At 41.7% G+C, this 21,754-nt stretch overlaps 1 protein-coding gene across 6 annotated transcripts in view; it reads left to right on the forward strand.

Moving 5' to 3' along the window:
* The window catches only part of BCAR3 (BCAR3 adaptor protein, NSP family member), a 213,011-nt gene extending 192,264 nt beyond the window's left edge, over positions 1 to 20,747 (forward strand). For 4 of the 6 annotated variants that reach the window (XM_033917116.1, XM_033917117.1, XM_033917114.1 and 1 more), the window contains exons 10-12: positions 11,825 to 11,936; positions 12,884 to 13,096; positions 20,322 to 20,746. In XM_033917116.1, the coding sequence (XP_033773007.1) occupies positions 11,825 to 11,936; positions 12,884 to 13,096; positions 20,322 to 20,500 (504 nt within the window). In that variant the 3' untranslated portion in view covers positions 20,501 to 20,746. Of the gene's footprint in view, positions 1 to 11,824; positions 11,937 to 12,883; positions 13,097 to 20,321 lie in introns of all 6 variants that reach the window. The other 2 variants (XM_033917118.1, XM_033917119.1) reach the window with 2 other exon arrangements.
* Positions 20,748 to 21,754: the final 1,007 nt, after the last annotated feature.

Genomic DNA, 21,754 nt, shown 5'->3' on the forward strand with positions numbered 1-21,754 from the left:
TGAACAGTGGAGTCCTGGAAGGCATATATTTAAAACATGGGCTGAAATAAGATTTAAATAGTACAGAGCCAAATGGCATGACTGGGCTCTTCCTTAGACGTCTGACTTAGGGTACCATGCGCCGTCACTGTTCATGTTTTTTTATTTATTCGATTTTTTAGCCTGTTCTCTCAGAGGAGCTCAGAATGGGTTACAAATCAGGTACTCGAGCATTTTCCCTATCTGTCCTGGTGGGTCACAAGGAGCAGTGCAGAGTGCTGAGGCGGTAGTTCTATCCCGTACATCACAATCTTCTCCTTTCCGTGCCCTTTTACCAAACAGTGGTAAAAAGTGACCTTAGCACACCCTTATACGGTCATTCCTGCACAGTAAAATGCAGGGGGTAAAATGACTGCTTTTCCTACTTTTCGTATTATTGGCCATTAGTTTGTGAGCACCTACTGCCACCTGTTTTGCAGACAGTAGAGACACACGCACTAAACCTCTGCTAATCGACCCAGACCTGCCCCAGTGCAGCAGCCTTGCACCTCCCCAAATTACCACAGGACACCACAGTGCAATAAGCACACATTAATGTTTACCACAGTTTTATAAAAGAGCCTCTTCTTTTCAAGCTGACCAGGGTCACTCCACGCGAACGAGGTTCTGAACTTGCTAAATGCCCTATGTGATCATGCAGTTAAGGGAGTATTCATTAAGGAAGCCAAAGAGCTTGGGCGGCTTGACCTTTGGTGGTGAATTAATTTCTATGCAAAATGGAGAACGAAAAATTAAATTAAATGGAACTTAGCTCTTCCTTAGACCACAATTGCTTTAGAGAGAGAAAAAAGAAAATTATTATTGATGATATTTGTCTTGGAATATACTCTGTTTTTCTTGTGCAAGTAGTGTTTACTTGTAAAGTTTGTTAAATTAATTTTTTAAAAAATTTCTATGCTTGGTGGCACATTAGCTGCTCAAGTGGATTTAATTGGACCCCCAATAGTTGGTCACATCTGCTTCTTAAAGCGAGGAAGTGTTTGATCTCAGTGGAGAAGGTACATCCCTCAGAGTCTTGAGTGTCAATGAATATCTTTTGCATGTGTATGTCTACCTGTGCAGGGCTGAGCCTAGAGAGCTTGGTTGTAAAGCTCAGCCGCATGAGCAGTGATGTGTGTGTGGGTTCAGTGGCGTAGTAAGGCGGGGCTACCCGGGTACTGTCTTGGTGGGGGTGTCAACACCCATCCTCCTCCCCTTCCCTGTAGCTCTTTAACGTTCCCAGTATGAGCAGAAACCCCCACCCTGCTGCTTGCACCAGCATCGGCTCTTCCTCTGACATCACTTCCTAGACCCGTGCCTAGGAAGGTGACGTCAGAGGATGAGCTGGTGCGAGCAGCAGGTTGGGGTTGCTGCTCCTGCCTGGAATGTTAAAGAGATATGGGGGAGGGGAAGAGGCACGCGAAGCAGGAGGGGATGGGGAAGGAGTAGATATGGGGGGGAAGGGGCGCCATCGCCCTTGGTGCCTCTCTCCCTCGCTACACCACTGTGTAGGTGACATTAAGGAAAAGAGAGTCCAGAGCCTCTCAGTTCTGGAGTACAGTGCCCCCCAAGATTTGTGGGGGTTCTGTTCCAGGAACACCCGCGAATCTCGAAAAACCGTGAATACGGGTTTTCATTGGGGAGCCGGAAGAGGGCAGCAGGAGAGCAGCCGGAGTGCCTCGAGTGCAGGAAATCACTCGCGGTACGCTCCGACCGCCTCTTCCTGCACAAAGTCGGGTCTTATCCAATCAGGAGCTGCATGTCAAAGCAGCTCCTGATTGGAAAAGGCCCGACTTAGTGCAGGAAGAGGTGGTTGGAGTGTACCGCGACTGATTTCCTGCACTCACGGTGCTCCGGCTGCTCTCTCCTGCCTCTCTCGCTGCCCTCTTGGCGGTTCGCGGTCAGAAAATACCGTGAATGACCGGGACCGCAAACCGCTGACCGCAAACAACCAGGGGAACACTGTACTAGGATTTTTCTTAGATGAAAGTTCTGCTAGTATCAGTTCCTTAACATCCTGTTTAAAGCTCTGCTGTCCCAATCACACAGTATGGACAACATGAATGTCTTATGTAATAAGATACTGGAGAAAAATAGAACTCAACATATACATTGTGTTTTCTATCTAATATTTGACAAATTGCAGCTATTGTCACTTTTGGAAACATGCTCCCTCTTTTACTAAGGTGCGCTAATCGAATTAGCGCGTGCTAAACGCTGACACGTCCTAAGACTAAACATGCACACGTTAATTCGATTAGCACACCTTAGTAAAAGAGGGCCATAGTGTAATGGTCTCTTGCTTACAAGTGAAAGTGTTAAGAAATAAAAGATTTTCCCTTGCTGTAGAATCAGTCCATTTATCTCGCTGACTGAAGCAAACGTTTCAAAGAGAACTCTTAACATATTCAGTTATTTTATTAAAAAGCTAATCATAAAACAGTAGCCCAGCTTTCAGCCATTTATTTAAGCTTTTGGCAATTAATTCATTTCAGTTATACATTGTTCAGTGTGCAGTGCAAGCACTGTTTTTAAATTAGTCACATACAAAATCCAATTAACCTACATTATAAACACCATGTATTTATAACTGCTTGCTCACCGCTTCGTAGTATATCTGACAACCCCTCAAATTCCTAGTGTATGGAATAATTACCTCAGGCCCACACGATGGCATCACACAAAACAAGTTTTCCTCAGCCCAGCCAGCACCCCTCCTTTGGGTAACCCTCTCTTCCTTCCCTTCTGTGAGGTCAGCAGCTCTTCTTTCCTGGGTCTGTCCCTCCTCTGCCAGCTTCATTTTGACGCTACTCACCACACAGTTCGGATTCAGACTAAAGTCAACTGAGGAGGTAGCAGATGCAGCTGGTAGGAGACAGAGAAGAGTAGATTGTTACCAGAGATGGGAATGAAGTAGGGGAGGGAGAAGAGCCCAGAATCTTTTATATATCTGGCGATGCTTCATCCCCCACCTATAAACTATGTCTTACAAGATAATGTAAAAAGAGTGTATAAACACTAAAATAAATAAATAATATAAAAACACATAGGCCCCGATTCTGCAAAGTGTGCCTATCTTTAGGCATGCTTTAGGCGTCTTTTATATTTAGGTACCATATAGGCATCATATGGGCGTCCCCAATAATAGACGTGATCTAATTTTTTTCTGGTTCTAGGTGCTGGATAGACGTCCCTGCAATATATTTAGTTATATGTAAAAATGTGGTTTTCTCAGATTTTTTTTTTTTCTTCATTATTTCATGATTGTAAGCTTTAACATAATAAAAACAAAAAAGTACCACAGTATGCCATCTTCAAAAGGATATTTATAATATTTTTCTTTCAGTGAGAGGTACTGACTGGGAGTTGAACTGGGAACATCAGTGTGAATCTTAATTATGGTTGAATAAATGTGACATGGAGTCAAATACTACTGTTTATATCAATTGCAAACTCAACTTTTGTATTGTATTGTTTCTAGTATTGCTAATGTTGTGCTCTTTGAGATGAAAATTAGATTGGATTGGTCTGTAGCTTGTAATATTTATTAAAATGAGTACTGTGTGAGCTGAAGTGCACCAGCATTACACGCTAACCATTATTCTAACTGCTGTGCTATAGAATGAGCTATAAAATAATACCAATTCAGCTTTTATTATACTCTTCCGTGTAGGCATCGTTATGGCTGCAGCATAGGCATTCTTGCTGCGCCGTATCGGAGCCCTATATTTTTTCTTTACTATTTCAAGATCGTAAGCTTTAACATAATAAAAATTAAAAAACTAATATACTATGCCATCTTTTAAAGGATATTCATAATATTTTATTTTATTGAGATGTACTGACTGGGAGTTGAACCAGGAATATCAGTGTAGAAGGGTGGAAGTTTAACCTGTGTGCTACACAGGATGCTGCATAGCAATTGTAAAATTAGCTCCTAGAAGGAATAGCTGTTTGAGCATTGTTTGGGTTTTAGATAGATGTGGTTTGGGCTTCAGAAAGACATTAGTCTGATAGATGTGAGTTCTATGGATGATATTTAGGCAGATCTGGGACCTTTCCAAAGTGAATTTCAGGGATTTTATTTAGTTATCCAGCCACCACATAAACAGGACACATCCATATAAGCATATTGAATTTAAAACTGGTTAAAGAAGCAATGTTATTAGCTAATTACAGCACATGAAAATCACAGCTTTAGGGTTTCTTGCTCCAAATAACACTTTCTTTCTCACTAAACATTGCTCCAATCAGCTCATTCATCAAAACAAAAAAAGCCCATAAATTCATTTGGCAAAGCTTAAAAACAGAATAAAACACATTACAGATCTGAATGTGGCTTCTAGTTCATTGCAAATGAAAGTTTCTAGTTGCACAATGGTGACCTCATTGTGAGATCATCAAGGTGCACCTGCAAGGTACAATGCCACAATTAAAAGATGGCTGAGAGTTGAACTCACAACCTCTGTAAGATCAACACACAGCTTTTACACAATGAGCTACATTAGCTTCCAACTAAGTGGATCTGACTGCCCTATCATATCATAGCTTACTGACCTGCCTATGTATCATCTGCTTAGGAATGATATCACAATTACCCTAAAAAAGCATTTCTAGCTCACCAGGTTTATGAACTTCCTATATTTTCTCCAGGTCACCGGTTCAGATCCCACTGTCACCTTCACTAACTTCTTAACAGCTTGCTATTAGCTCTCATAAGAGAGTCTGGGATTAGAACTTTTGTAATTTTATTGTTTCTAGTATTACAATGTGATGTTTAAGATGAAAATTATTTTTGATTGGCCTGTAGCTTGTAATTCTTTGAGTTAAAATGAGTACTGTGTGAGCTGAAGTACATGAGGAAGTTGAACCTACACTAGGCTTACATGCTAACCTTCATTGTAACCGCTGTGCTAGATAATGAGCCATAAAATAATAGTAATTCAGCTTTTATAATACTGTTCAGCATAGGCGTCGTCATGGCTGTAGGATCGGCGCTATATTGGAGCACTCCAAGTATGCCTAAAGGGCTGCAGTTAATTCTGCTAGAATACATGCCAGGAGACAACCCAAGGTGGATCTCACTGCCCTGTCATATCATAGCTTACTGAGTCTAGATGGTGGACTCTGCCATTTTTCATCAGTACATTTCCCTTTCCAGGCAAAATTATTTTCACCTTCACATGGCTGGTATATCCTAATCTGTCATAGTAGGAAACGTCTCCCCTGACTGAAAGAAGCCATTTCTGGTTCACCAAGTTAAGGCGCCTTATCCATCCTCTCCAGCTGTCCGGTTGAAATCCCACTTTATTTGCTCTCATAAAATGCCATTTTCTCAAATATGCTATTTGAAGGCTGTGAGGTAGTTTAGATGTCTCATTGGACATCCTAGAAACATGCTGCTTTGAGCTTCATTAGCGTTTCTGCCTTTGAAGCTGATTGGGTGTCCTTTGGGTGTAGTTTTATTAAAGTATTCATGTGCAACAATTCTCCTAGAAGACAATCAAATTTTATCCCAGCAGAGTGGCAGCAGACCACAGCATTATGAAAGACGGGATGGTGGCCACAGGCTGTGTTCCTTAACTGATAGCTCCATACAACTAAAATGGGAGACATTCTAGTCCATGCTACCCCCCCACAAAAAAAACAACAACAGCACAGCATCCATGTTACACCACCCCACTTCTGTTGTCCCCATATCACACAGGGTTAGGGTATTGCACTATTGTATCTGAATGGGCCCTGGCCTACCTTTTGTAAATAAGCACAAGGTCAAAAATGGTTTACGATTTTTATTGTAGAATGTCATGTAACATGCTAGACACTCAAAGCAAGAGTCCTTGCACAGTCCAGGAAAGCAGCATGCAAGTGTAACACAATGCAACTGTAGTTCAATGAGATGGATCACAGATGCAGATTAAGCCACTACTAGCTCTAAATCAAGTGCCAGCCTACAGGAGGAAAGGGAAAATTGTTAGTGCGGAATATGAGCACAAAACTGTCCCCTCTTTTACACAGGCGTGCTAAGTGAATGCATGTACTAACTGCTAAGGCATCCATACGTTAACATGCACGCACTAACTGCTAAGGCGTCAATAAGTTAACATGAACACACTAATTGCTAAGGCGTCCATAGGCTAACATGCGTGCACTAACTGCTAAGGCGTCCATTACATAAAATGCGCACACTAACCGATAAGGCGTCCATAGGCTAACATGCGCACACTAACCGCTAAGGGGTCCATAGGATAACATGCATGCACTAACAGATAAGGCGTCCATAGGATAACATGCGCACACTAACCGCTAAGGCGTCCATAGGATAACATGCATGCACTAACAGCTAAGGCATCCCTAAGTTAACATGCACGCGATAAATGCTAAGGCATCCATAGGATAACACACACGTACTAACCGCTAAGGCGTCCATTGGATAACATACACGCACTAACCGCTAAGGCGTCCCTAGGATAACATGCACGCACTAACAGCTAAGGCGTCCATTGGATAACATGCGCGCAATAACCTCTAAGGCGACCATTGGTTAACATGCACGCACTAATTGTTAAGGCGTCCCTAAGTTAACATGCACGCACTAACCGCTAAGGCGTCCATTGGTTAACATGCACGCACTAACCGTTAAGGCGTCCCTAGGTTAACATGCACGCACTAACCTCTAAGGCGTCCATTGGTTAACATGCACGGATTAACCGCTAAGGCGTCCATAGGTTAACATGCATGCACTAACCACTAAGGCGTCCATTGGTTAACATGCACGCACTAACCGTTAAGGCATCCCTAGGTTAACATGCACGCACTAACCTCTAAGGCGTCCATTGGTTAACATGCACGCATTAACCGCTAAGGCGTCCATTGGTTTACATGCACGCACTAACCGTTAAGGCGTCCCTAGGTTAACATGCACGCACTAACCGCTAAGGCATCCATTGGTTAACATGCACGCATTAACCGCTAAGGCGTCCATAGGTTAACATGCACGCACTAACCGCTAAGGCGTCCCTAGGTTAACATGCACGCACTAACCTCTAAGGCGTCCATTGGTTAACATGCACGCATTAACCGCTAAGGCGTCCATAGGATAACATGCACGCACTAACCGTTAAGGCGTCCCTAGATTAACATGCACGCACTAACCGCTAAGGCATCCATTGGTTAACATGCACGCACTAACCGCTAAGGCGTCCATAGGTTAACATGCACGCACTATGTGCTAAGGCGTCCATTGGTTAACATGCACGCACCAACCGTTAAGGCGTCCCTAGGTTAACATGCACGCACTAACCGCTAAGGCGTGCATTGGTTAACATGCACGCACTAACCGTTAAGGCGTCCCTAGGTTAACATGCACGCACTAACCGCTAAGGCGTCCATTGGTTAATATGCACGCACTAACCGCTAAGGCTTCCATAGGATAACATGCACGCACTAAGTGCTAAGGTGTCCATAGGATAACATGCAGATACTAACTGCTAAGGCGTCCATATGCTAACATGCGCGCACTAACTGCTAAGGCGTCCATTGGATAACATGCGCACACTAACCGATAAGGTGTCTATAGGCTAACATGCGCACACTAACCGCTAAGGGGTCCATAGGATAACATGTACGCACTAACTGTTAAGGCGTCCCTAGGTTAACATGCACGCACTAACCGCTAAGGCGTCCATTGGTTAACATGCACGCACTAACCGCTAAGGCGTCCATTGGTTAACATGCACGCACTAACCGCTAAGGCGTCCATTGGTTAACATGCACGCACTAACCGTTAAGGCGTCCCTAGGTTAACATGCACGCACTAACCTCTAAGGCGTCCATTGGTTAACATGCACGCATTAACCGCTAAGGCGTCCATAGGTTAACATGCACGCACTAACCGCTAAGGCGTCCATAGGTTTACATGCACGCACTAACCCTTAAGGCGTCCATAGGTTTACATGCACGCACTAACCCTTAAGGCGTCCCTAGGTTAACATGCACGCACTAACCGCTAAGGCGTCCATTGGTTAACATGCATGCATTAACCGCTAAGGCGTCCATAGGTTAACATGCACGCACTAACCGCTAAGGCGTCCATAGGTTAACATGCACGCACTAACCGCTAAGGCGTCCATAGGATAATATGCACGCACTAAGTGCTAAGGTGTCCATAGGATAACATGCAGATACTAACTGCTAAGGCGTCCCTAGGTTAACATGCACGCACTAACCGCTAAGGCGTCCATAGGTTAACATGCACGCACTAACCGCTAAGGCGTCCATTGCTTAACATGCACGCACTAACTTTTAAGGCGTCCCTAGGTTAACATGTACGCATTAACCTCTAAGGTGTCCATAGGTTAACATGCACGCACTAACCGCTAAGGCGTCCATAGGCTAACATGCATGCACTAACCGCTAAGGCGTCCATAGGTTAACAAGCGCACACTAACCGCTAAGAGGTCCATAGGATAACATGCACGCACTAACTGTTAAGGCGTCCCTAGGTTAACATACACGCACTAACCGTTAAGGCGTCCCTAGGTTAACATGCACGCACTAACCTCTAAGGCGTCCATTGGTTAATATGCACGCACTAACCGCTAAGGCGTCCATAGGTTAACATGCACGCACTAACTGCTAAGGCATCCATTGGATAATATGCACGCACTAAGAGATAAGGCAGTTAGAAGCATAGTGAGGGTAGGAGGCGCCTAAGACGGTGGTGCCCTCTCCCCTGCTCCTTCCCTGCCTCCACACCACTCTTGCACCCTCCCTTCCCCCATACCGCTTTAAATCTTCGCCAGCGAGAGCAGCTTCTGCAGCCTGCAGCTCACACTTGCTTTGGTTTTCCTCCTGACATCACTTCCTGGCCCTGCAACCTGGAAATGATTTCAGAGGGAGCCGGGTAGCACAAGCAGCAAGCTAGAGTAGTTGCTCACGCAGGTGAAGATTTTAAAAAGGTGCAGGAAGGGAGGGTGTGAGCGTGGCATTGGGGGGCAGAGAGGTGCCCAACATCCCCACCAAGATAGCAGCCGGGGCTGTTGACACCCCCCCCCCCTCACCTTACTACGCCACTGAGTGCAGCATTTCCGGATATAATGTGCATTACCAACATGATTAAAAGCTAACATGGGATTTGCTTTACAGTTATCTTGGAAGTAATTACTGCATGTTAACTATTAATATGCCACATGACAGGGCACAGTTAACACCGTCTGAATAGGTATGCCTAACAGCATTGTATTATTTGAAGTACAATTGCTGCATGTTTTAGGAAAAAAAAATCCCCAAAACCTTCATCTTTTTCTGTGTTACCTAAATGGGAATCTGCTTGGAACACCTCCAACAATTAACGTAGAGATTTTGCAGTTAACACGTAGCTTTTGTAAAATCTTAGATCCCAAAATTCAGAAGCAGGCCACATTGAATTTTATGTGGCCCATCATTAATCAGAATTTTTGCATCATTAATCAGAGTTTTGGTGATTTTAAACACTGTATTTCACAAATGGTTTCAGAACAGCCACTCTAGCAGTTTGTTTCCATTGTTTTTAGTTAAATTTTTACTTATTGATTTATCACAGTGCATCTATGGAGTTCTGTGCAAATGTGTCCTATTAAGGATACTACTGACATTAATGCAGTTCTCTGGGTATAAAGGTTGACCATCCCTGCAGACATAAAGATGTAAAAGTTCCTCCCTGTTTAGGTTAATTTCCAACAAATCAAGGGCGAAGCACCTTATCTTACATAAATCATTAACATTCATTTGGACACCTAAAATACTTACCTCAGACATGGCAGGGAGAAGACCCAGGCCTGGCTGAAAGCAGCCTGCTATGCATGCCATTGCTACCGGCAAGCAAGGTAATGCTTAGAGGGCCAAGGGGGAAGGAAGAGAGGGAGTAATGCCAGCCTAGGGGCTGGAGAGAGAAGGGAAGAAAGCTTTGGACCAGGTGAAGCACTGGTGATAAGCGCAGAGGCCCCAGTATCTCCAGTGGTTGAGCTGGCCCTGTCGATGGATAAAGTTAAAATAACCTTTCAGCTGACCTAATTTTATCTGCTTACTTAACTGGTTAGCCGCAAGCGGATTGAATATCACCTCTAACTAATGAAGTGCTAGCTTCACCCATGCTCCGCCCCTGCACTGCCCTCAACTTCAGCCGGTTAGTGTTTTGGCAGCCAGAGAGGATATTCAATGGCACTAATTGATTAAATGCCTCCGCAGGAGCCTCTCCTGCCTGGTTAAACCCTTTTGAATATTGACCCCTCAATGTTAGGGTTACCAGATTTCCTCAAAAAAAAAAAAAAAGAGGACACTTGGCCCCATGTGTCCAGAGGTCTGGATGGCTTTTCAAAACCTGGCATTTTGTCCGGGTTTTGAAAAGCCTCCTCTAAATCACATCAGGCAGGAGGAAATCCATGCATGTGCGGATGCCACGTGACGACATCATGCGTGTGACATCCTCGTGTGGCATTCGCAGATTTCCTCCTCGATGAGAGAAGGCAACAGGGGGCGGGGCTAGGGCAGGACTGGGGCGTAATAGGTGGAGATGGGTGGAACTGGCCTGGGGGCAGATCTAGGGGTCTGGATTATACAATAGTAAAATCTGGCAACCCTCCTCTTTCCTCAAGCTCATAGCTGCATCGGAGGACCTCCGCACACGCACAAAGGCCCCCAGACACATTCCTGAGCTCGGGGGCCTTCCAAAACCCAAACAAACTGCTGGAATTTGGAAATCCCTCCGAGCACTTGGATAGTCTGCTAAAAAGAGGACGTCTGGGTTTTCCCAGACATCTGGTAACCCTACCACCTGATGTCCTATACTCAGTCATTGTCTGCTAGATTGCAGGACCAATTGCCTGGGTTCTTTAAAATCCTGCTGTAGCTCAAGCACCACTTTCCCAAGATGCAGCTTGTTGTGTCTTTGAAAAAAATTCTACAAATAGTCTTAGAGATATTTGGAGCATCGAGATAAAACAGTATATTTCTGTGTCTCGTTGGCCATGAATCTGGATTTGGAGGTTGAAATGTACAGCGTCAACATCTATGAGACAAAAATGGTTATTTTTATTACATAGGATTTTTTGGACCTCAGTTCGATTACAAAAAATAGATAATTCTAAATCTAATAAGATGCTGGCATTGTCATATTAATGTAGGGACTTTGGATCATCTGTTATATTTTTGTCCAGTGATACTTAGTTTCTGAAAGTCAATTTGAGGACAAATAAATCTCATTCTTGGGTCATCTATCCCCTTATCCTATGAGGCTGTAATTTGTGGTATGTTACTTCATGCTAAGCTTACTTTAGACAAGTATAAAAGTCGCCTTTTCCTGATCATGACGGGACTAGCTGTTCAACTGATCACACATAATTGGAAGAACCATGACAGGATTAATTACACTTTTTGGTGGGTAAATATGCGTACCACATATAAGTATGAAAGAATGATGGCGGAACGTTTGGGGACTAGTAAGTCCTTTAATGTTGTATGGAGTCCATTGACTACTTTTGTTGCATTACAGTAAGGGTCATGTTTCTTCCCTTTTCATTAGATTTCTTTACACATCCAGGGAGGGTGGGTGGGGGAAGGGAAATGTACGTTGAGGAGTTAAATGATTTAATTATAATATTGAAATCACATCATATGTAATAATTGTATAGTTATTAGTGCATTTTATGCAGTATTTATGATTTACCAATTGTATTGCGCTATCAAAGTTTGCAAATCAATAAAGATTTAAACAAAAAAGAAAAAAATTGTACAAATGTGGAATTCAGAAATCTTTTCTGTATTGTAGATCTCAAGGTTAGAACAAACCTGGACCAGTTTGCGACATCAATACACCCAGACTGCAATTACCTATGAAAAGCAGCTAAAACCATTTAGCAAAGCCTTGCATGAAGGAATGGGTAAGTGCAGAGGGAAACAGCTGCCTAATTTCTGTTCTCCTTTCAGTCATATGCAGGATGGGAACAATTTATTCAGAAGCTTTTTAGAGCCATTCTTTGACGCTTTGCAAAATGATTCAGAAAATGGCTATAATTTAGTACACAAATTGTAAGTGATACATTTGGTTCAGTCCTAGCACATTTGCAAAGTGTAGATTAATCTGAAGAGGAATAATTATCTAGGTTTTTCCCAGGTGTCAAGAGACTTAAGGACATGCAACCAAATGTTTCTAATACATGAGAGCAAGAGGAGAAATGCCCATTGAAGACTTACCATATTTCCCCACATATAGGCCACAGGAAATGCCAAATTAGGTTTTAAAACTCTTAGATAAGCCACCCCATATTACTAGCCGCGGCTTATCTAAGCGTTTTAAAACCTAAATTGGCATTTCCTGCAGCCTATACATGGGGAAATACGGTAAGTCTTCAATGGGCATTTCTCCTCTTGCTCTCATGTATTAGAAACATTCGGTTGCATGTCCTTAAGTCTCTTGACACCTGGGAAAAACCTAGATAATTATTCCTCTTCAGCATTGCATACACATTTCAACGCAAAATGTGATAAGTAGTAAGGGTCTGAAATTGTTAAAAGACTGAACTAGTATGTCTGTGGTTATTGTACTGCATTTTTTAATTCTCTTTCACTTGTTCAATAAAAAATTGTTTAAAGTAAAAAAAACAAAAACCCCACAAAACTTCTACCCTGTAGGCCCCATTGGGGTCTTTCTTGACTACTGTTGACTAAACCATATACAGTTACTGCTTTATGGGAAGCAGAGGTGTCTGTTTGCAAGCTTATTACTGCACAGATTTTTAAAATGTGAGGTTACTGGGGAAACAACTGCACTTAGATAATGTGAAGAATTGGCACAATTGAATAAATCTTGCTTATGTATCAATTTCAGATGCATTATTCATTCCTCAGTCTAAGGTAACAGTCCCACTGCTTATGCCTCTGGTAATCTTGCTGGAGCGTCAGACTGCCATCTTTGAAGGACTGGATGTGTGGGAAAACAATGACCGAGGCTGTGAAATCATGCTAAATCACCTAGAGGCATCCCGTCACATAGCACAGAATGCCGACCAATACAGAATGAATGCAGAGAGGATTCTAGAAGGTGAGCATGGACTGACAAGGGGATGGTCAGCAGCATTGTACATCATAAGAAATACACTTTGAGGGGCATAATCAAAAGAAACATCCAAGTCCAATTTGGATGTAGGGTCAGCAGCGGGAAAATGTCTGTTCTCAAAAAGACAGTTTTTGAAAAAAAATATTTTGAATGTACTGTCTGTTTGTCCAGGTGTTTGATTGTCCAGACCGCCATTACGTTTATCTTTATACCACATTCTTGACCAAAAATTTGTCCAAGTCTGAAATGTCCAGAACAAGACCTTTTGGACATGGGAGGGGCGAGCATTGTGATGGACTGGCCACCCAGACATGGCAAGAGAGTAGTGGGGCACCTTACAGGGCACTGCTGTGAACTTCACAAAAAGGGTGCCACAAACATCTCACCAGAACTCCGTTGTAGGCCATGGTGAGCCCCCCCCAAAACCCACTATACCCACATGTCTACCACCCCAATAGCCCTTATGGCTGCAGGTGGCACATATATGCTTATATGGCAGTACAGTAGGGTTTTGGTAGGCTCACATTTTCCACCATTAGAGTGGGTCCTCCTCTCTATGGTTCACTAGCCCACCCCCACCCAGACTACTTAAGCAACTTCTTAAGCAGCTCTGCTAGGCTTTCCTATGCCAGGTACTGATATTTCAGAAGCAGGTATGTACGTTTTTATTCTGAAATTTGTGGGGGTGTGATGGGGTCAGTGAACATGGGAGGGGTGTGGGGTGGAGGGATCTTTGCTTTGTCCCTTCAGTGGTTATCTGGTCACCTTGGATTCCTTTTGGGCACTTATGTGTCTTTACATCGTCTAAGTCACACCGTATAAGTTCCGTCCAGGCAGCCTCATAAAACATTTGATTATCCCTGCAGGACAACTAAGTTTAGGTCGGCCCATATCCCGCCATAACCACTCCTCCAAAACACTCCTTTCAGCTCTGGCCGCACAGTGGGATTCAGAGGCCTAAAAAGTCCCTGGATATGTCTAAAAATCCATTTCAATTATCGGCACTTGGACGACCTGTCTTTTAGATCGTCCAAGTGCCGACTTGGATGGGTTTTCAGACATATTTCTGTTTTGTTTATGACCCTTTTTATGGCTAGTCACTGCAAATTAAAAAAAATTAGTAATATAGGCTTTAATTCAAAATCTAATTGGAAAAAATACAGTACAAATTCTGGGCAAATGTAACATAGTAAACATGATATTAAAAAAAACCAACCACCACCCAATATGGTAACTTATGTTATGAACTAGACCAGTGTCTCTCAAACATTTTTAGCTCCAGCACACTAAACGGAGTAAATGTTTTTCATGGTACATTATAATTGAAATTATAAAACTCCAAACAAACAAAAAGATTAAATTTGAGAGTTATTTATTTGAAGTTCTTTAAGCTATGTCTAGGTAACTGTAACAACGGTGAAACTAAATTAGATAGAATAGAATTGCTAATCAGTGTAATAGATGTGCTTATTTTTGAGTGCAAATTAACTCAAAACGTGGCTTGATAGTCAACAAGCAAACACGCATTTCATCATCCACCATCTGCAGTCATTCTTTTTTTTTTTTAATTTAATTTCTGTCAGAGCTGAAAATCCAAGTTTGCTAAGATAAGAAGATCCAAACAGTAACAAAGTCTGGATTGCTTTGTGGCTCAAGTTAGGATAGCTACTGCATAAAAACGAAAGCTAAAATTACTTGCCGTTAGTTTTCAAGGACCAATCACGTCAAAGAATGATGCTTGTCTGGGTGGTTGTATCCTTACGCGCACAGATGCTCATAATATTGACAGACTCTTGTATACATGACATACATGTCATCTATTCTAGTGTATACTTATGAAGGGAATTTTTAAAAATAAAGTAAAATTCTGGAATCTCTCATGGCACACCTAGAATCTCTTTCAGGCACACAGTTTGAGAGACACTGTACTAGGCAAATACTGTTCCACTGATATCTGTTTCTGCCAGTGGTGTTAGCTTGGTAGTGTGGTTTACAGTGTCACTATTAGTACTGCCCGATTCAGGGAAAAAAATTTCAATTCGATTCAGCCTATTGAATCGATTTTTCAATTCGATTTTCCTGCCCAATTGAGTGTTTTTTTCAAACATTCCGGTGGGTTTATTTTATAGCCGTTTCACCCCCTTTGCCCTCTCCTATCCACACTGGTGCTGTGGTGTGAACAAAATAAACAAACAAAAAAGACTTTTCCTCTCTGTTAAATCCTAGCTCATGTTTGCGGTATAACACCAGCTCTGGCAGGATACACATTTCAAATCTGACACATTGTAATCACAAAACAGAAAATAAATTTTTTTTTCTATCTTTTGTTGTCTGGTCATTATTCAAATTATGTTGATCCCAGGCTCTGGTTGTCTTCTGATAGATATTAGCAATGGACATACTTTCACTCTTATCAGGTACGCATAAAAACACGTGCATTAACTATACTTAAACGAAATCTCATGTGCTGTCAGTTCTTTAGTTAGTATCAACGACCTAGCTAAAAAAACATAACTATATAAACTATATTAAAATTATAGTAAAACTAGTATTTTAGCCCTTTACATTAACGGGTGCTAGAATATATGTCTGACTGTCTTTCCTTATTTCTGTCTCTCTCTCCCTCCATCTTTCTTTCTGTCTCTGTCCCTGGCCCCCTTTGTCTGTCTGTCTTTCTGTGTATCTCCCTGCCCCTGTGTCTTTCTTCTTTTCTTTCTGTCTCCCTTCCTCCCGCTGTCTGTCTGTCTGTCTTTCTATCTGTCTCTCTCCCTGCCTCCTATGCAGCAGCATTTCTCTCCCACCACTTCACTGTGCAGCAGCCAAAGCAGCATTCCCTCCCCCTCCATTTCCCTCCCCCCACACCACTTCCCTGTGGAGCAGCAATAGCGTTTCCTCTACCCCCCTTTCCCTTCCCGTGGTCTGTCCGGCTCCCTTAGTCCCTTACCGCCCCCCCCTTCCCGCAGTCCCGACTACGAACCTGGCGATTCCAGCAGCGTGTGCAGCAGTCTACACACGCTGATTCGGGCCCTTCTATTGCCCTGATTTGCTCTGCCGTGTCCCTGATGACGCGGCAAGTTCCACAGAGAGTAAAAAACAGACCATAAATCTGACCGCAGTACCTTAAAATGTAGAACGCTGAGGTTGGGAACCGCTATAACCAAGAATACTAAAAGTAAAGGAATAGAAATTAAAATAAAGAGATAAAAATCAATAGGTGAAACCTTACCGTGGGTAGACAGGCAGTAGCATCCAAAACACAACAAAAGTAAAAAATGGTGCGAGAGACGCTAGAGCTTAAAAGCAAAAGGTTACGTGACCATGGTATACAGGAAAAGACATGAAAGGCGCAAAAATATATATATTTTTTAAAAATCTTTATTAATTTTCAAAGCTAATACAACGTGCCATGAATTATATATATATATATATTAACAAAATAAGCACTTAAATTCCATTAATAACAATGCAGAAAATAAATATCCCTCCCCTCCCATCCAACAATTTAATCAAGAAATGAACCAGAAAGATATCCCCTCACCCCTTCCTGGATATATATAAAAATAAACACAAATTTAAACAAAGACAACTTTGTTGTATTAACAAAGGATGTCAATGGGCCCCAAACCAATTTAAATAATTTGCTATGCCCTAACATATTAGCATTCACATTTGTAACCTAAACATAAACTGGCCCATCAGAATGGAAAATTGAAAGAGGAACTTGGGTAGGCAGGGAAATGTAAAATATTGAAAAGGAAATAGTGATGACCAAGCAAGAAAAATCAATAAAGAAAAATAGAGCAAAAATGAAAAATAGGGAGGTAAATAGACAAAACAAACAGATCTAAACTGGGGAAGGGAGAGGGAAACCATAAAATAAAATTACAATGCACAGAGCATTGGGTAACCACAACATAAAAACACAATGCACGGGGCATTTGCCTGGAAGTAAGAAATCAGCTTGTGTATGCTAAGGAACAGGAGGCATGGACCCCCAGCAGTTGCAAGAATTGCAGGCTTTCGTATGGCTCCACCTCCTGCTTTAGGAGGGTTGGTCACCGAATCGGTCAGACCGATTTAAAAAAAAAAATAAAAAATAATCAGTTTGAATCGATTCACCCAATTCGAACCAGTGAATCGATTCAAATCGGAAATCGGGCAGCCACTAGTCCTACAGTGAAATCCAGCAGAACAAACACCAAGGCAACTCTCCTGTTTTGGTTACAGTGAATATCTTCTAGCAGAGAGATACAGAGATTCTTTCTGTTCCATAACTGGGACTGAATCCATATTGACGTGGATCTAGCCAGTTATTGAGCTGAAAACATGTGGTTTGTTTTATAAGTTTTCCTAGAAATGGATGTTAAGATGCTGGCTAGTAGCTCTCAAACTTGTCGTGGTCAGGGTTGTTCTTTTTTAGCAGAGGACATGGAAATATGATGGCAGATAAAAGCCAAATGAAGTATACCTATTGAGATCTTAAAGTCTGTCCCCATATACCTAATGATGAAGACCACTGATCATTGTAGTAGCCTTCCTCTGGACTGACTCCATCTTGTTTATATCTTTTTGAAGATGTGGCCTCCAGAATTGTACACAATATTCTAAATGAGGTCTCACCAGAGTCTTATACAGAGGCATGATACCTCCTTTTTCCTATTGGCCATTCCTCTCCCTTTACACTCTTGCATCCTTCTAGCTTTCACTTTTCAACCTGTTTGGCCACCTTAAGATCATCACATACAATCACTCCCAAGTCCCGCTCTTCTGTTGTACACATAAGTTCTTCACCCCCTAAACTATACCGTTCCTTTGGGTTTTTGCAGCCCAAATGCATGACCTTGCATTTCTTAGTATTAAATTTTAGCTGCCAAATTTCAGACCATTCTTCAAGCATTGCTAGGTCTTTTTTTTTTTTTTTTTATTATTTTTATTGAAATTTTTACAAATGACAAACCAGACAGAAATAACATCACTATCCCGACTACCAACCCAGTCCTTTCCCCAAACCCTCGCTTCTTCCCTCTAATACAAAACTAACCATACAAAACACTTGTAGCAGAACACTAATAAACAAATCTAAAGCTGAATCTCCCCCCCCCCCAACAAAGCTTCCCACTTCCCCTCCCTCCCACACCAGCAAAACTACAGCCCACAGATTTACATCTGTGATGAAGAGGAGGCTGACCTCCAGTTAACATAGCTATCCCAGATTTTATGATACAGGAACAACCTTTGACGCCTTAGCGCTGTCAGTTTGTATATTAAATATACATAATTGAGACGGCAGGGCAGATAACTCCATTCAGATACTTTTGTGGTTTGCCAGTATATAGCCAAAGCCAGACGGGCCATAGTGCAAATAAACAAAACTATGCAATTCTCGGGGGGGGATGTAACCCAGTATAGGTGCATTAAGTACAATGTTCTTAGTAATGTGAACTATCAATTAACCTACTATTTCCCAATAGGATTTTATCACAGGACATGACCACCATATATGCTCAAAGACCCCAAACCTCCACAGGACCTCCAACAGATATTCTCATGCTTATCATAAATCTGAGACAAGCGTTGGGGAGTCATAAACCATTGGTAATACATTTTATAGCCATTTTCAATTAAGGAGGAAGCAAGCAGAATAGAAAAAAGACATTTGTATAATATTGACCATGCCGGATCCCCCAAACCTTTCCCCAATTCCTGCTCCCATCAGGCCTTATAACAATCTGTAGGCTCTTTTCATGAGCAAGTAGAACCCCATACAAATGGGAAATTCCCCTCCTTCTTACCCCCCTCCTCAGCCCTTGTTCCAATTTAGTGTCCTTCAAGCCCAGATCCCAGAAAACATGCTTAGCAATAAAGAGCCTCAGTTGCGTGTAGGCAAAAGCATCTGCAGCGGGCAAGCCATATTCTTCTTGTAGATACTCAAAAGATACATTTTCACATCCTGCCATAACTGCCCTGCCCGCACCCAAAGGAAGCGGACCGGATCATCTCCCCTGGGACAAACCCTCTAGTAAGGAGATAGGAAACTGAGCAAAAAAACTACACTCTGGAAAGATACGCTTGCGCAGGGAACACCAGGTTTGCAAGATCACCCTCAGAAATGGATTCTCAGTCTGGAGTCGAGCTCTCACTATTATGGTACCCTGTTATAGGATTACCCTCTGTTTGCTTTTCTATCCTTGAAGGGCTGTATCTACAAGAGATTCCTCGATAGAACACTATCATTCCAAGCAGGCAAATGGAATAAATATTTAACCAACTTTATCTCAAACACACTTTCTTACCAAACTTTTAGAAGTCAATCAAAACGTATCTCTTTTATAAATTTCTTTGACTCCACTTCTGCCTTGATGTACTTCTACAACACTTCCAGGAAAAAATTGATTAATCTTACCATGCTAATGTAATTTTGAAAGTTTTTTGTAATATCGCTGTCTGGATACAGTCTCTTCCTCTGTAAACCACTCTGAATCATTTGTGGTATTGCAGTATATAAAATAAAGTTGTTGTTGTTAGTATTAAATTCAGCCAGTAGGAACCACCTTTTCACAAGCAGCTGGATCTCCTCCACTGCCAGCGAATACTGTTTTCACAGCAGCCCCCGCTGATTCAGGAACTTAACCCAGGCTCTTCACGTTTCAGTGTCCAGTATTGTCACAGAACCACCCAAGTAGATATGAAAAAATTAATGCAGATATTTTGGGGAACAGTAATTTTTTTAATTAGTTAGGGGTACGTTAGCATCTTATGTTACTTTACTATAGCAGGTCTTTGTTCATAAGTCAGTTTTTGTTTATTTTCATACACATCCAAGGATAGGTGGGAGGGGGGGATATCTCTGTCCTAATTTGACTTTAGAGTATTTACACTTGGGGTGGGTGGGAGGAGGGGGAGGATACTATTAATTTGATTAGGGTAAGATGATTGGGGAACTCTATGTTGCTATGTTTTATGGAATAATCATTAAGTAGATGGGTGGGAGAAAATGATTGATTATGTCTAATTGTAAGTTGAATGTGCTTGTATTGACATATATGTTATATATTCTTGTATTGCACTATTGAAGTATGAAAATCAATAAAGAATTTTTAAAAAAAAAAAAAAAGAACCACCCAAATTCTCATTTACATTAGCAGGAAAATATTTTCTTGAGCAACAGAGTTAATCACGTTTGTTTTTTCTGGTTTTGTCTTCCCTTTAGGTTTCAGCCCTGATGATGAGATGAGCGATGTTTTTAAAACAGAATTTCAGATGAGATTGCTGTGGGGTAGTAAAGGAGCACAAGTCGGTCAAGTTGAACGATATCAAAAGTTTGGCCAGATTTTAACAGCTTTGTCACGAAAATTAGAGCCTCCTCAGACAAACATACAGATCTGTTAGCAACTTAAAAGTAACCCACTCTCCAAAATGCAGATATGTAAAATTAAATAGAAAATGTTATATTACAGTTATCTGTCATCCTTCAAAGTGGAAGAATCTCCAGACCTGTAAGATGCTGTAAATTGCACACTGTATATTTATTAAAGTATGTTTTTACAAAAAATTGTACTGAAGAACTATATATTTCCTATCCTGGTTACTAAGCCATGTTCATGCATTTCAGATAGAAAGAAAAAACATTGTGGAGACGACGATGTCCAAGATGTCTTTATTGAAAATACAGTCAAATAATCCACATGACGAGATGTCAAGGACCCAAAAATGGGGACTAAGGACCCACATATCTTACAAAAATACCTAAAAATTAAAGTGATTTGATAAACAGATTGGTGCTAAAGAGACAACCTGATTTAAAATCAAAATTTATGTGAAAGACATAAAATAATGACAGAAGAGTACATACAAAATTAAAATATAGATCACGCTAGAGGAAGTGTACGTATTCCAGATCCTGATTAAGGCCTGCGTGATATGTTGTGTTAACCTCAAAGATTGCTCTTTGTTCTGATTGCAATAACAATCGGTTTAAATCTCTACCTCTCCGATGGCATTTAAAGGTTTTGATACCAGTGGCATTTGAGGTCTTGATAAATATAGTTAATTTAAATGCCTAGCAGAACGTGCTTATTTTAAAAAGAGAGGTTGTAGGATAGATACTCGGTTATGGAGGCCAGTGATGATTTGAGTCTGAATGACATTAGTTTGTGAGTCCCTGTGCCATTAAGAGGGCTGTGCCCAGGCAGCTAGAGCTTGTGGGAAAGTGTCATCAGTACACAAGTGGCAGTGCCCTTTTAAGTTGCGTACTGTAGACAGTTGCCTACTTTGCTTAGTGGCCTAGTCCAACCACTGTAATGAAACAAGTTCAAATTCATAGAAAGGCAGCATGAGCCTAACTCAGAGAACATACGAATCTGAGTGGTTCATAACACTAGCTCAGAGCCACAAGAGCAGCTGGCGCTATGGCAAATGTAATCGGCAGCTGGCTGTATATCGCATAGAAGCAAACATCCCATAGTGAAAGAAACTGTTTCACTTTCACAGGAATGCTTTATAGGAAACAGCCAAACAACAAAAAAATGCAAGAGAGATGTCCTTATAATCAAAACAGTGTAGATTTATTCTTTAAAAACGTTAAGTCCCAACAAGGATCCAAGTTTTGGCATATGGATATGCCTTCATTGGGGGACACTGAGT

The sequence above is a fragment of the Geotrypetes seraphini genome, chromosome 12, assembly GCF_902459505.1.
Source record: "Geotrypetes seraphini chromosome 12, aGeoSer1.1, whole genome shotgun sequence".
Lineage (NCBI taxonomy): Eukaryota > Metazoa > Chordata > Amphibia > Gymnophiona > Dermophiidae > Geotrypetes > Geotrypetes seraphini.